This window comes from Carcharodon carcharias, chromosome 14 (genome assembly GCF_017639515.1).
Source record: "Carcharodon carcharias isolate sCarCar2 chromosome 14, sCarCar2.pri, whole genome shotgun sequence".
Classification (NCBI taxonomy): Eukaryota; Metazoa; Chordata; class Chondrichthyes; order Lamniformes; family Lamnidae; genus Carcharodon; species Carcharodon carcharias.
Window position 1 is genome coordinate 48,768,163 of NC_054480.1, and position 15,700 is coordinate 48,783,862.

Genomic DNA, 15,700 nt, shown 5'->3' on the forward strand with positions numbered 1-15,700 from the left:
CCATTAGACCTTTAATTCCAGACTTTTATTGAATTGGGGGGCGGGGGGCTTCACATGTTGACCAGTTCTAGGGCAGGAGACATCTATTCAAAAGGGACAGGTTGCACCTCAACTGGACTGGGAACAATGTCCTCACAAGGAGGTTCACTAACGTCTTGGTGAGGGTTTTAAACTAAACTGGCAGGGGAAGGTGGGCACTAGCATACAGGAGTAGAAAAAAAAAATAATTGCATAAAAGGAGTGAGTGTTGGGTAATACTAGAGAAGGACATAGTATCACATTAAACAGGAATGGACTAAGAATGGATACAAGGATTAGAAAGACAGGTTTAGAATGCACAGAATGGTGAATGAAGCTGATGAGTTACAAGCACAAATAGCTGTGTGGGAATATGATGTAGTGGTAACAACAGCAATGTGGCTGAAAAATGGGTGAGGAATGGGCACTTAATATTCAAATGACAAAGTGCTCAAAAAAGATAAAAAATAAGAAAGTGTGATGGGGTGGCAGTACTGATTAGGGAAGTCATTGTTGTGTTAGAAAGAGAGGATGTCCTGATGGGGCAGGAAAGAAACATTTGGTTAGAGAAGCAAAAAAGGAATGATCATGCTACTGGGGCATGTTCTATAGACCGTCAATTGTGATAGAGAGATAGAGGAGCAAATCTGCAGGGAAATCAGATGCACAAGAACTACTTAGAGGTGATATTGGGGGATTTTGATTATCCAAATAATCGATTGGGATAATACTGGAGAGAAGGCAAAGGTAAGGGAGTAATTTCTGAACATGTTCAGGAGAACTTCCTTGACCAGTATGATTTTGTTCTAACTAGGAAGGAGATAGTTTTGGATTTGGTGCTGCAAAATGAAGGGGGAAAGAGTTGGGCAAGAGTGACAATCATATCATAAGGTTTACATTAGCAATGGAGAAGAGCAAAGCACAATCTAAAGCAGGCTTCTGAATTGGAAGAGGGCTAACTTCAATGAGATGAAGGGGAATCTAGCTGGGGTAAAATGGAACCAAAAGACTGTAATGGAACAACTGGTGATCTTCGAGAAGATGCTTCAGGTACAGATGAAATATATTCCAAAGATGAACAGCAGGAAGAAGCAAATCCTTGGCTCAATGGATGTTGAGGGACTTAGAAAATATGATGAAACAAAAAAAGGGTGTGAGGGTGTTTTATTCTTGTCAGGTGAATTCATCAAGCAAGAACTAGGTATACTACCAGGTCAATGAGCTGAAAGGGGCAAAGAAGAGGAAAATATGAAAGGTAAAGAAAGAGTATGAGAATAGAATGGGAGTTAAAGAAGAAACCTAAAAATTTACCAGTGTGTAAATAGTAAGCAGCTAATAAAAAGGGGGGGTCCTATTAGGGACAAAGAGGCCAATATACACTTAGAGGCACAGGACAAGGCTAGAATACATGGTATTGGAACTTACGAAGGAAAGGGATGCTAAAAAAAAGTGGAAATGGAGGTGGTAGAGGTAACGGACGAGGTGAAAAATCGATCGGCAGGATGTACTGGAATGGCCGACTATACTTAAAGCGGATAAGACCGGGTGGCTTACATCCCAGGTTCTCAAGGGAAGTGAGGATGGAGAGAGCAGAAGGGCTTGCCATAACCTTTCAATCTTCTCTAGATACAGGGAAGGTGCAGGAGGACTGGAAATCAGCAAATGTGACACCCTTGTTCGAAAGGTATAAGGGCATATCGAGTTACTACAGGCTGGTCACTTTAACATTAGTGGTGGGTAATGTTTTGAAAACAATACATGAGGAGAAAAAAGAATCAACAGGCCAACAGCGTTTGACTAGTCGAATTGATTTTTTTTTTAAAATGACGGATGTTGCCCATATGGATTTTAACAAAGCTTTTCAAGAAGCATCACATAAAAAGCTGGCTGACAAAAGAAAATGGGATTCATGGAAAATGAGGTTTATCCAAGTGTCAGCTTAGATAAAAGATTGGTTTTAAGGAGAGAAAACAGTGAGCCATAGTAATTAATTGTTTTTCAGACTAGAGGAAGGTAGACGTTTGTATTCCTGGAGGGTCACTGATAGGAGCACTACTTTTTTTTAAAAAGATATATGTAAATATGAGGGAACTATTTTTTTTAATGCAGTGAGCAGTAATGACCTGGAACCCACTGTCTGGGAGAGTGGTAGAAGCAGAGACCGTCAACGATTTAAAAAGGAAATTAGATGGACACTTGAAGGAAGTAAACATGCAGGGCTACAGGGATAGAGTAGGGAATGGGATTAATTGGATTGCTCTACAGAGAGATGGCATGGAGTCAATGTGCAAAGTGGATTCCTCCTGTGCTGCAATGATTCCATGACTATGCTATTCTTGGTACAGAAATGGGTCCATTCCACAAGTGGAATAATAAGTGAGCACAATGTCCACTGTACAAAACAATAATAGAGATCCTGAACTTATGAATGCACAGATGCTTAGCAGGCAATAATGTAGAAGTGGTCTTTTACACTGCTAAAACAACACTATTACACAACATTCTTGTACATCAGAACAAGGCACAATTTAGATTTAAAAAGGTGCTTAAATGATGACCTGCTAGATTTTAGTTCAATAAAATACCATTGTTTGAGAAATACAGAAATATTTGAGGTTACAAAAAAATTGAAGGTTAAATTTCAGGAGCAAGGTTTGTTTCTAAAAACACTTCTATAAATTCTTAAATGTTTACATAATTAACTGCAAAAGTAAATACATATAGGATTTTTAAAACGGTTACATTTCACAAATGAATGAAGCAGCCAGAATTCTAATTTGTCTAAAATGTGGAGTGAGTGAGTTTGATTACTCAGTCAATACTGGAGATATTAAATCATCCATCACACAAATGGTTGGACTGCTCATGCATATAATATGGGTACTGCCTTGCTTTCTTAGGGACATCTCCAATACCAAACAAGTACAGCAAATCATGACTGCCAATTTTACCAATTAAAAAAAGGCTGAATGAATTTAGCATGGCTAACCTTGGGAAAGATTAAAAAGCCAGGGAATTTGTTGAAAAGTCTAATATTTTATTCCTGCCTCTTGTGCACCAAGGGTTAAGCACAATAATTAGGTGCAGTGGTGAAGCTGTGTGTACAGCACAACATAGAAATCATCATTAGCTGAGGGGAAAAAAAACACCAATCCTGTCACTTCTTACACAATAGGGATTTTCTTCTGTTTGTAAAATTTAATGAAAACAGACGTGAGGGAGACCGCAGTAATGGGAGATTCCATTTATTTTTATGAAATGAGCTCAAGAAAAAAAACTAAAAAGAGATGCAACACTTGATTCATGCATAGGCCTCATTTTTCAAAAGCTCCTCCCACTGCAAGATGATCTTGCCCAACATGAATCTCTGCTTTCAGAATGTGCCTGGTACAGGTGCTGGTATTTCTCTGGTTTAGAACTCTTGCATAAATGAAAGTCAGCATATTAGGAGCCAAGTTCAATCCTATGCATACAAAGGCACGCATTTGCCATAAGATTACTGGACTGTGATTAGGAGGGAGAATTCAGGCAATAATGTGCAAAAAAAAAAAGAGCATCATGATGCTTAGCAGTAAGTTTCACATTTGATCACCAGATTGAAACTTATGTCAACTCCTGACTAATTATTAAGGGTACCATTTTGCACTGAATATATCATTACTATTGTATAGTATAAACATTAGATGCAAATCAGATGGCTGTTGCACGAAGTATGGTTCAGAATGTCCAGAGACCTCAAAATCAATGTCGAGAGACCTCAAAATCAATCTAATTTCTTTTGCAATAACTGATCATCTGCCTTTTAAAACATGCCCATACTAGCACTTAATTCACACAATAAGTTATTGGTGTGTAAATTATTTCTGCTTATCAAGACATTGGTTTTGCACTTATTGCCATTTCTAAAATGGATTACTGCTGCTACAGTTAATATACCGATGCTTACATCATTAATTACATTTCTTTTTTAAATCTTGAGGCTCACAATTTAAGCTTTGTAAGAATCCAAGTTCACATCTTTCAAACATATTAAAAAGTCAAAATGAAAGTACCATTGTTTCATAACCATGCACCAATTTATTACCTTCCAACGAGGCCTGCAATCTCTTGGCTTCCAGTGACCACCAATCCGAATATAAGGATCCTTAGCATATAATTCCTGGATCTTTTCCAATGAAATTTCAGTCATGTTTACATCAATTGGGCCCCCTGTTCAGGAACATTTGAAATGAAAGGTCAAGCTGTTCCAAAAGGTGTCAACAGTCTATGTTGACCACAGCATTAAGCAATTTTAGAACCAACAGCATACTACTACCCAAGGACACAGCTACAAGCCCAAAGCTCTGCATCAACATAGGCAAAAGTATTGTGTACTACCAAAATGCGTAAGCCCATGGCTTAGCACTCCTCCATCACTATCAATTTATCAATGGGAGTGTAGGAAAAGAGTGCCAGGTGCATTCCCCGGCATAGACCAGCAAGTAAAGCTACAGCAAAGGGCTACCTACATACTAATCATCAAAAACAATTGCACTAAACAGTTCCACAACTAACAGATTAATGAAAAGTTTTGTAAAGTCTTACCATATCCAACGAGAATGATGGTAAACAATCAGATAACTAATGTTGGGAGAAAGTTCCACAAACATACTCAGTTCTGGTGGAACACAGCATGTGAATGAAAGAGGCAAGGCTGAAGCATTTCCAATATCTTCAACTAAAAGTTCCAAGTCGATCTGACACTCCCTTCTCCCTAGGTCCCAATCATAGGTGCCAATGTCTTGCTAGCTTGCTCCTCTCCATGTGGCATCAAGAAACAGCTAAGTGTACGAGACACAAAATTAACAATTCTGGCAATATTCTAGACATAGTAAAGCCTTGCACACCAGAACTTGGTACTTCCATTGTCAAACTATTCCAGAGCAGCTATGACAATACTATCCACCCACTGACATTAGAAAATTGCTCAGGGTATGTCCTATACATAAAAAGCAGCAGAAACCAAACTCAAGCAATAACTGTTATCAGGTTCCCTCAATTATCAATAAAACGATGAAAGGAATCTTTCCACCAAGCGACACCTACTCACTATTCTGCTCACCAAGCCTCCATTTCAGTTCTTCCAAAACCACTTGGCTCCAGATCTTAGAGTCTTAAATAAGTAACGGATGCAAGGGCAATTACTAAAGGAGACGAGAATAACTGCATTTGACATGGAGGAAGCATGGATACAAAGGAAGCTGAGCAAAGTTGAGGTCAGTGGCAGGTGACTGTGGAAGTCTGCTACTGACTGTAGTCATACCTTATGCATAAAAAAAGGATGGCTGCAATTATTAGCCTCAATCATTGCAGCAAAAGTGCTTGGTCCAACCATCTTCAGCTGCATCATCACGGCCTTTTCCTCCATTATAATGTTAGAAAAAGTGCTACAGTTCAATGACAACTCTGCTGTATTCATAATCCATTCACAACTCCTTACATAATGAGGTAACATGTCAGCCTACAGCAGGACCATCCAAGTATGGGTCACAAGTGACAAGCAAGCTTTGCACCACACAAGTGCCAGGAAATGCCCATCTCCAACAAAAGGGAAACTACCTCTTGTCAGCCTTCAACACTGCCAGGTTTACCCATTAACATGAAGCTTAACTGGTCCAACCACATCAACAACATAAGAGCAGGGCAAGAGACTACATAATCTGCAATGAGTGGCACATGTCCCAACCCATCAAACCATTCATAAGGTTTGATTTAGGCAAGTAGTCAATGTTACACTATGTTTCTGATGAGTGTTGTTATAATAAAACTCATGAAGCATGACTCCATTTATGAATGATTAGTCCGCTTGATGGCCACCCCTGCCACTGGACTCCATATCCATCCCCTCCTACTGTGCTGTAGTAATTATCTAAAAGGATCCATTATGGCTTCACATTAACAACACCTCACAATTCTGTGGCCTCTACCATCAATAAAGGGCAACAGCAGAAAGGTCACTGGAACACCAAGATCCTCTCCAAGTCTCTCACCATCCACATTTGGACATATGCCACCATTTGCATCATTGTCAGCAAGTCAAAATCCTTGAGGTAGATATCCAATGTGGGATCAACATTAACACAATGACAGCAGTGGTTGAAGAAGGCTTCTCAATTTCTTCAAACAAGTAGGGATAGCAAATAAATGTTGTTTCGGCAGTGTCATCTATATATTTGGTAAAATCTTTATTATAAACCAATGGTCTGATCTGTGGGTTTTTACGACAATGAGGAGCGGTTTCATGGTCATCAGACTTTTAATTTCAGCTTTTTATTGAATTCAAATTTCGCCACCTGTCATGGTGGGATTCGAACCCCAATCCCCAGAGCATTAACAAAAATACCTGGAAAAACTCAGCAGGTCTGACAGCATCTGCGGAGAGTGGTACAGTTAACGTTTTCAGTCAGAATGACTCTTCATCAGGACAAAGGAAAAATAGTAAAGAGGTGAAATATAAGCTTATATTTCACTTTTTCTATTTTTCCTTAGCTCTGATGAAGAGTCATTCGGACTCGAAATGTTAACTGTATCCCTCTCCGCAGATGCTGTCAGACCTGCTGAGTTTTTCCAGGTATTTTTGTTTTTGTTCTAAATTTCCAGCATCTGCAGTATTTTGCTTTTACCCCAGAGCATTACCCTGGGTATCTGGAATACGAGTCCAGTGACAATAGCACTATGCCACCGCCTCCCCATATAAATTTACCAAAACTAACTTTAAACAAATTATAGATCATTTGGATCTCTGTACACTTCCATTGCAAACTTTATGCACCACATTTATGTCAATCGTGGCTTGAATTTAGTATAAAAATGTGTAAAATTAATATTCTACTGCTCTGCATCCAGAAAGACCAAGTAGGTAATTCCATGATTCTGTCATACTTTCTGACTGAATTCCAACATCTGCAGCATCCCATAAAGCAATCACCAGACATCTGCTTACCAGGGCAAGTACAGGCACCCTTGGGCCTTTTGAGGTGTGTTGTTTAAATATAAATGGAATTCTTTGCACATCTGTTGCACAATTATCTTCTCCCACACCATCCCTCTACCTTGGTCTAGGCACGCTTTGGCCAACTACAACATCCCAGTGTTGTTTTATGACTATTGGAAGCCATAATTGGTATAAATCTATACAAAGCAGGAAGAGGTCTATGTGATGTCATACATTAATTTATCGAGTCAAAAGGAAGTGCAATCTTAACAAGTGTCTTCCTTTACAAAATGTAATCAACATTTTCTTTTGGGTTTATTTTTAACACTACATACAGTAGTGACAAATTATAGATTTCCATGCATATATTCTATTGTTTTAGTTTCCATGCTCAAATATTGTGGCATTTCTGTAGTAGAAAAAAACCTAGCTATAAAACTTTGAATGGATAAAATAATTCTTATTTAGGTTAATTCCAACAGTCATTTGATGTCTCAATAGATTTACACTAACTTGACTTGTTCACATACTCACTCATAGAAGGAAGTCTTTCAGGGCACATGAGGTTTGCTTGGTAGGTAAAATCTTCAGGAAGAAACGTTGTTGTTTGTAGATAAGTTTCACTATGGTTTAAATCATCTGGATAATCTGAGAAGAAAGTTGACAGCACAGTAAATTTCAGATCTTCTGGCATGTCACAGTAAAGCTGCAACACATACACTGATGTCAGGATTGCAGGCAAGTACCAATGTTATGTTAAATATAAAACATGTTACTTGCCATTCAAAATATTTCTAATTTCACTACAGCAAGGTGTTGCAGTCCATTAGACTTTAAGGATATCCAAGTGTTTATTATCCATCTGTTATATACGTGCAACAATTTAGTGCGAGTATAAATAATGTTTCCCTACTTTATGCATATATTGACACTCTGCTAACAAATGGCAAAAAAATACATTTTTGAGTAGTCTGGAATAATTACATGATCAGCGTGATTCTCACTTTCATTGGGCACAAAATACACTTGGAGATATTTTCAGAATATGGGGAAGTTGCTAACAGGCATGGCTAAAGGAAATGGCCTCTTCAAAATGGATTCAGATTGGAGCACTAATGGTGAAACTGGCCTACTTTTGGGTAATCCTATTCTGACAATATTGTCAGCCAATTCACAACCTACTGATGAGGCTTGGCCATATGCATGCTGAAAACCACCATGCTCCAGGTCCTCACTGGGTAACAAGGGATGTGTGGTGAGAGAGAGAAATCATAAATCAATAAAAAAAAGACCAGCCACCAACCACAAAATTTAAAACTGAAACATCCTGTCAAAGGTTTTGTAACACTTTTCTAGTTAGTCAAGTTGTTTTTCTAATTCATGAGATCTGGGCACTGGCTAGGTGAGTATTTATTGCCCATCCTTAGTTGCCATTAAGAAGGTGGTAGTGAGCTGCCTTCTTGAACCGCTGCAGTCCATGTGGTGTAGGTGCACCCAGTGTTGTTAGGAAGGGAGTTCCAGGATTTTGACCCAGTGACAGTGAGGGAATGGCAATATGTTTCCAAGTCAGGACAGTGAGTGGTTTGAAGGGGAATTTCCCATCTGTTTGCTACCCTTGTCCTTGATAGTGATGGTGGTCGTGGGTTTGGAAAGTGCTGTCTAAGGAGCCTTGGTGAGTTCCTGCAGTGCATCTTGTAGATGGTATACACTGCTGCCACTGTGCATCGCGGGTGGAGGGAGTGAATGTTTGTGAATGTGGTGCCAATCAAGTGGGCTGCTTTATCCTGAATGGCATCAAGCTTCTTGAGTGCTGTTGGAGCTGCACTCATCCAGGCAAGTGGAGGGCATTCCATTGCACTCCTGACTTGTGCCTTGTAGATGGTGAACAGGCTTTGGGGAGTCAGGAGGTGAGCTACTTGCCACAGGATTCCAAACCACTGGCCAGCCCTTGTAGCCGCAGTATTTTTATGGCTGGTCCAGTTCAGTTCTTGGTCAATGGTAACCCCCAGGATGTTGATAGTAGGGAATTCAGCAATGGTAATGCCATTGAATATCAAGGGGTAAAGGTTAGATTCTCTTTTGTTGGAGATGGTCACTGCTTGGCATGTGTGGCACGAATGTAACTTGCCACTTGTCAGCCCAAGCCTGGATATTGTTCGGGTCTTGCTACATTTGGACAAGGACTGTTTCAGTGAGGAGTCGTAAACGGTGCTGAACATGGTTTGCTGATGATTGCGCATCCCCACTTCTGATGTTATGATGGACGGTTGGTCATTGATGAAGCAGCTGCAGAAGATTGGGCCTGGGACACTACCCTGAGGAACTCCTGCAGTGATGTCCTCGAGCTGAAATGATTGACCTCCAACAACTGCAACCATCTTCCTTTGTGCTCAGTATGACTTGAGCCAGCGGAGAATTTTCCCCTCCAATTCCCATTGACCCCAGTTTTGCTGGGGCTCCCTGATGTCACACTTCATCATATGTTGCCTTGATGTCAAGGGCAGTCACTCCCACCTCAGCTCTGGAGTTCAGCATTTTTGTCAATGTTTGAACCAAGGCTGTAATGGGGTCAGGAACTGAATAGCCGTGGCGGAACCCAAAATGAGTGTCAGTGAGCAAGTACCGCTTGATAGCACTATCAATGACCCCTTCCATTACTCTATTGATAATCGAAAATAGACTGATGGGGCAGTAATTGGCAGGATTGAATTTGTCCTTTTTGTGTATAGGACATATCTGAGCAATTTTCCACATTGCCAGGTAGATGCCAGTGTTGTAGCTGTACTGGAACAACTTGGCTTGGGGTACGGCAAGTTCTGGAGCACAAGTCTGCAGTATTATTGCCAGAATATTGACAGAGCCCATAGCCTTTGCAGTATCCAGTGCATTCAGTCGTTCCTTCACATCACATGGAGTGAATCAAATTGGCTGAAGTCTAGCATCTATAATGCTAGGGACCTCCGGAGGGGGCAGAGATGGATCATCTATACGGCACTTCTGGCTGAAGATTGTAGCAAATGCTTCAGCCTTATCTTTTGCACTGATGTGCTGGGCTCCCCCATCATTGAGGATGAGGACATTTGTGGTGCCTCCTCCTCCAGTGAGTTGTTTAAATTGTCCACCAGCATTCACAAATAGATGTGGCTGGATTGCAGAGCTTAACTCTGATCCACTGGTTATGGGATCGCTTAGCTCTGTCCATCACTTGCTGCTTATGCTGTTTGGCATGCAAGTAGTCCTGTGTCATAGCTTCACCAGGTTGACACCTCATTTTTTGGTATGCTTGGTGCTGCTCCTGGCATGCCCTCCTGCATTCTTCACTGAACCAGAGTTGATCCCCTGGCTTGGTGGTGATGGCAGAGTGGGGGATATGCCAGGCCATGAGGTTACACATTGTGGTCAAGTACAATTCTGCTGCTCCTGATGGCCCACAGTACCTCATAGTTGTCCAGACTTGAGTTGCTAGATCTGTTCGACATCTATCCCATTTAGCACGGTGGTAGTGCCACACAACACGATGGAGGATATCCTCAATGTGAAGGCGGGACTGTGCGGTGGTCACTCCCACCAATACTGTTATGCGCAGATGCATCTGCAGCAGGCAGTTTGTTGAGGATGGAGGTCATGTCTTGTTGGTTCCCTCACCATCTGTTGCAGACCCAGTCCAGTAGCCATGTCATTCACGATCCAGCCAGCTCAGTCAGTAACCCTGTTTCCAAGCCACACTTGGTAATGAACATTGAAGTCTCCCACCCAGAATACACTCACCCTCAGTGCTTCCTCTAAGTGGTATTCAACATGGAGCAGCACTGATTCATCAGGGAGGGCAGTACATGGTAAATCAGCAGGTGGTTTCCTTGCCCATGTTTGACCTGATGCTAAAAGACTCCATGCAATCCATGTTGAGGATTCCCAGGGCAACACCCTCCTGACTGTAAACCACTATGCCACCACCTCTGGTGGGTCTGTCCTGCCATTAGGACAGGGCATACCCAGGGATGGAGATGACGGTGTCTCGGCCATTGTCTGTAAGGTATGATTCCGTGAGTATGACAATGTCAGGTTGTTGCTTGACTAGTCTGTGAGACAGGTCTCCCAATTTTGGCAACAGCCCCCCACCCCCTGAGGTTCATAAGGAACACTTTGTAGGGTCAACAGGGCAGGGTTTGCCATTGTCATTTCTGGTCCTTAGGTCATTGCTGGGTGGTCCATCCGGTTCCATTCCTTTTAGGCTTTTTAGCTATTTCAGAGGGCATTTCTGTGGGTCTGGACCAGGTAAGGATGGTAGGTTTGTTTCTCTAAAGGACACTAGTGAACGAGATGGGTTTTTACGACAATCGACAATGGTTTCATGGTCATCATTAGATTTGTAATTCCAGATTTTTATTGAATTCAAATTTCACCATCTGCCACGGTGGGATTTGAACCCCAGAGCATTACCCTGGGTCTCTGGATTACTAGTCTAGCAACAATACCACTATGCCACCTTCTTCCAGTACTCTTGTACTATGACTTTTTATAATGATAGAAAAATGCAAGGCAGTGTGGATCTATTGAGTACCAAGCTAACTGACCACAATTCTTACCTATACCTTGTGCCCAGGACCTGATGGTTTCCAATCCAAACTTCTAAAATGTGAAGGGGTGCATTAGTAATAAATCTCCAAAAGAACTTGCAATTTGGGGTTTGTGCTATTGGATTGGAAAAATTGCTGATGTCCATTTTTTTTTTTAAGAACAGTGGAAGAGAGAAATTAGGGAATTACAGACCTGTCAGTCTAATGTTATCTCTCAGGGTATTACTGAAATTGTACATGAGGGGATTGTGAATGAACAGGTCAAAATGAAACAGTACACATTTGTGAAGGGCAAGTTATGGCTGAATAATCTAATACTGAATATTTTTGAAGTCGTCACTAATACAGTGGATAAAACTGCCTCCATGGATATTATATCATAAGGTTCCATTCAGAAAGATTGGTTAATAAAATGGAAGTGTGCAGAATTGGAGGTAACCTTGCATTTTGGGTTAGAAGCTGCTGGGGGAGTGAGAAGGAGAGAAATAAATACCACACACACACATTGACAGGACATGCTATGCGGTGTTTCTCAGGGACCTGTACTGGGGCCTCAAACTTTTTAAAACCATATTTGTCCATAATCAGCATGAAGGAACAGTGAATTGTACATCCAATTTTGTAGGCAGCACAGTAAGTAGCACAGGTGGGGATACAAAGGGATGTAGACAGATTAACAAGAGTTTTTTTTCCTGTCATTATTGAAGTTCAATATCTGTGAGGTCATTCACTCTGCTAATTCAAGCATATGTACTCCCATTCTTCTTCGCATCGTCTATATTTCGAGCTGATCTTGCTTGGATCAAGGAAATATTCTTTACATTTCATGATTAGCTAAATTCCCCTCATATGCTTGTGAGTCTGGAATGTATTTCACCACTAAGATTCGATTCCATTGATTTATTTTTCACTTGGGTCTTTGAGACCCTTTGGGTTGTCACTGTGTGACTTTTCCAAACTAGAGGAGGTCCCTTTCATTGAATTCCTTCTGTAGTGTTGTACGCCACCAAGGGGCAACTTGTCAGCCCCAGATAATAGGTCATCAGATCATTATGCTGCTTGGTTTGAATAGGTAACAGGTTGAAGAAAAGCAGGGGGCTTTGTTCAAAGGCTTCCTATTGGTGAGAAACTTGACACTTCCCTCCCCTTCCCTGGCCTCTCTGTCTTCATTTCCAGCGATAGGCTGTCCATCAATATTCATTACAAACCCACTAACTCCCACAGCTGCCTCAACTACAGTTCCTCACACCCTGCTTCCTTTAAGGGCTCCATCCCATTCTCAGTTCCTTTGCCTTCGTCACATCTGTTCCAATGATGCCACTTTCAAAATGGCACTTCTGACATGTCTTCCTTCTTCCTTAACTGAGGTTTCCCACCCACTGTAGTAGTTGCTAGGGCCCTCAACAGTGTCTGACCCATCTCTGGCGCCTCTGCCCTCACACCTTCCTCTCCTTCCCAGAACCATGATGGGGTCCCCCTTGTCCTCACTTATCACCCCACCAGCCTCCGCATTCAAGGGATCATCCTCCACCATTTCCGCCAACTGCAGCATGATGCCACCGCCAAACACATCTTCCCTTCAACCCCCCAGTCAGCATTCCATAGGGATTGTTCCCTCTGGGACAGCCTGGTCCACTCCTCCATCATCCCCAACACCTCATCCCCCTCCCAAGGCACCTTCCCATACAAATCACACAAGGTACATCACCTGCCCCTTTACCTCACCATTCAAGGGCCAAACACTGCTTTCAGGTGAAGCAGTGCTCCACTTGCATTTCCTTCAATTTGGCCTATGGCCTTCGTTGCTCCCAATGCAGTCTCCTCTACATTGCAGAGACCAAATGCAGACTGGGTGACTGCTTTGCAGAACAACTTCGGTCTGTCCGCAAACACGACCCAGACCTTCCTGTCGCTAGCTATTTCAACACACCATCCTGCTCTCATATCCACATGTCTGTCCTTGGCCTGCTGCAATGTTCTAGTGAAGCTCAACGCACACTGGAGGAACAGCACCTCAGCTTCTGATTAGGCACTTTACAGCCTTTCGAACTTAACATTGAATTCACCTGCTTCAGACCATGAACTATCTTCTCCACCTTCACCCCTTTTTTATCCCTCTTTTTCAATATTCATTTTTATTTTTTTATTTTTATTTTTTATCCACTTATTTTTATTTTTATTCATTGTTTTATCCTCACCTTTTATCCTATTTTTGATCTTTTTTCCTCCCCTGACCCCACATCCAGAAGGGCCATCTGTCACTTGTTCATGTTGTTCTTCTCTAGTCCTGCTGTTACCGCATTTCGCTAGACACTATGTCTTTACTGATGAAATAATTTGACTCCAGCTATCTTGCAGGGATTCACTACCCTTTTTGAAGATCTTAGGGTATTGCCATTTCCAAATTTAAAGCTGGTGGAACTCTCAAATTCTTTAACCTTATTCTGATCCTTGTCATTTAAGGGGTCCAGGTAGCATTTTAACCAATCTATTCCAGGCTGTAGATGTGTATCCGCTATCTAGCGCTGCACAGTTGAAGGACTCTGCAAGCAAGACATTCCTTCTCAAGCCAACCCCTTCTCAAGGGCAACTAGGGATGGGCAATAACCAGCCCACCAGTGAAGCCCACATCCCATGAATGACTTATAGAGGAGATAAGCAATAGATGTGATATATTTAAGAAATACAGAAGGACACTGTCGCATCTACCCTTAGCGGGGATTTCAGTAAAGTTGTAGTGATGGATTTAAAGGTGTGGGATAAAGAAAAGAACATTTTTATTTTACATTTTGTAGATTTGGCCACAAGGTTTGGCCAATCGACAATCATATACAGCAAAGAAAAGAAAATAATTGTGGATCAGCTAATGGAAAAGTTGATAGGGACCGGATTGGGACCACTGGCAAAATTATTCGCTGATAATGGGGGGGGACATTGCTAACCATGAGTTTTGGGATATGTGCAAAAACATGAAGAATCATAAATACAGCAGCGAGCGCCCTTTCACTATCGGAATGTGTGAAAAGAATCAGGTGGTGATAGATGAGACGCTTTGTAAAATATTGGTGAATAGGCCAAGCTGTAAATTAACATCATGGGTGTCCATGCCAAAAATTCACTGCAGATGGGTTGGGACTATAGTCCATATCAGTTGGTTTTTGGTAGAAACCCAAAAATTCCTTCAGTCCCGAGTGATCATCCCCCAGCTTAGGAGGGTACTACGATTAGCTTTACCTTTTGAGCATTTAAATGCACTACATGCGAGTAGAAGAGTTTTCCTTAAAGCCGAAGTTTCAGAAGGAATTCAGCAATCTCTAAGACGCAAAGACTATCGGAAACTACTTTTAATCAGGAGACATTTCTTACTATAAAAGAGGAGGGCTTAATAAGTGGAAAAGCCTGAAAAAGGTTACAGGTAAAGATGGTAAAACAGTCATTTTACAGCATGGGAACCAGACTATTCAGGTACACTCATCGAGGCTAGTTAGCGCAGACTACAAATTTGCAGGTCCACAAAGGGCTGTAGGAAGGATGAGGAACCATGTACTTCTCATACCCATTATGTTTTATGATTGTAGACAAGGTTGCTGAGGTTGACAGAATATCTGAAGATGGGCACAGTAATTCGGACAAACAAGATGAAGCCATTTGTCCCAGAGGACAACTGCCAAAAGCTGGCACTAAAATTACATACTTGCCAGAAGGGGCTGTTCAATGGAGGGGTGCAATGATTGTACACAGAGCAGAGAAGGCCACAGGAAAATACAAAAACAGGTTATATGTACGAGAGAGGGGACAGGAGGTTAGGCCTATGGATTGGGAACATGAAGTACAAAAATGGAAGGCACACATCACAAGGGTACCTTCAAGGTTTTACCTCCTAGATTTGTACATTGATTCCAAGGAGTGGAGGAATGATAAACAGAAAAAAATAATTAGGATAAGACTTCTGCTCCTAAAGAAAACTTATAATATAATCAGGAGGCTAAATCCACTGTTGACTTTCTCACCTGTACCTTGGCAGGTGTTTACTCAAGGGATTAACAAGTGCTCCCTTGTGATAATTTGCTTAATGCATATAATGCACTTTGCAAATTCACTTTGGAAAAGGTGTTGGATATCACAACATCAG

The 15,700-nt window shown here is 41.5% G+C and overlaps 1 protein-coding gene across 4 annotated transcripts in view; it reads right to left on the minus strand.

Annotated features, from left to right (window-relative positions):
• Positions 1-15,700, minus strand: part of LOC121287141 (beta-1,4-galactosyltransferase 5-like) — a 114,439-nt gene that overhangs the window by 21,237 nt on the left and 77,502 nt on the right. For all 4 annotated transcript variants that reach the window (XM_041204715.1, XM_041204712.1, XM_041204711.1 and 1 more), the window contains exons 3-4: positions 7,526-7,639; positions 4,103-4,227 (exon numbers count right to left, since the gene is read on the minus strand). In XM_041204715.1, the coding sequence (XP_041060649.1) occupies positions 4,103-4,227; positions 7,526-7,639 (239 nt within the window). The remainder of the gene's footprint in view (positions 1-4,102; positions 4,228-7,525; positions 7,640-15,700) is intronic.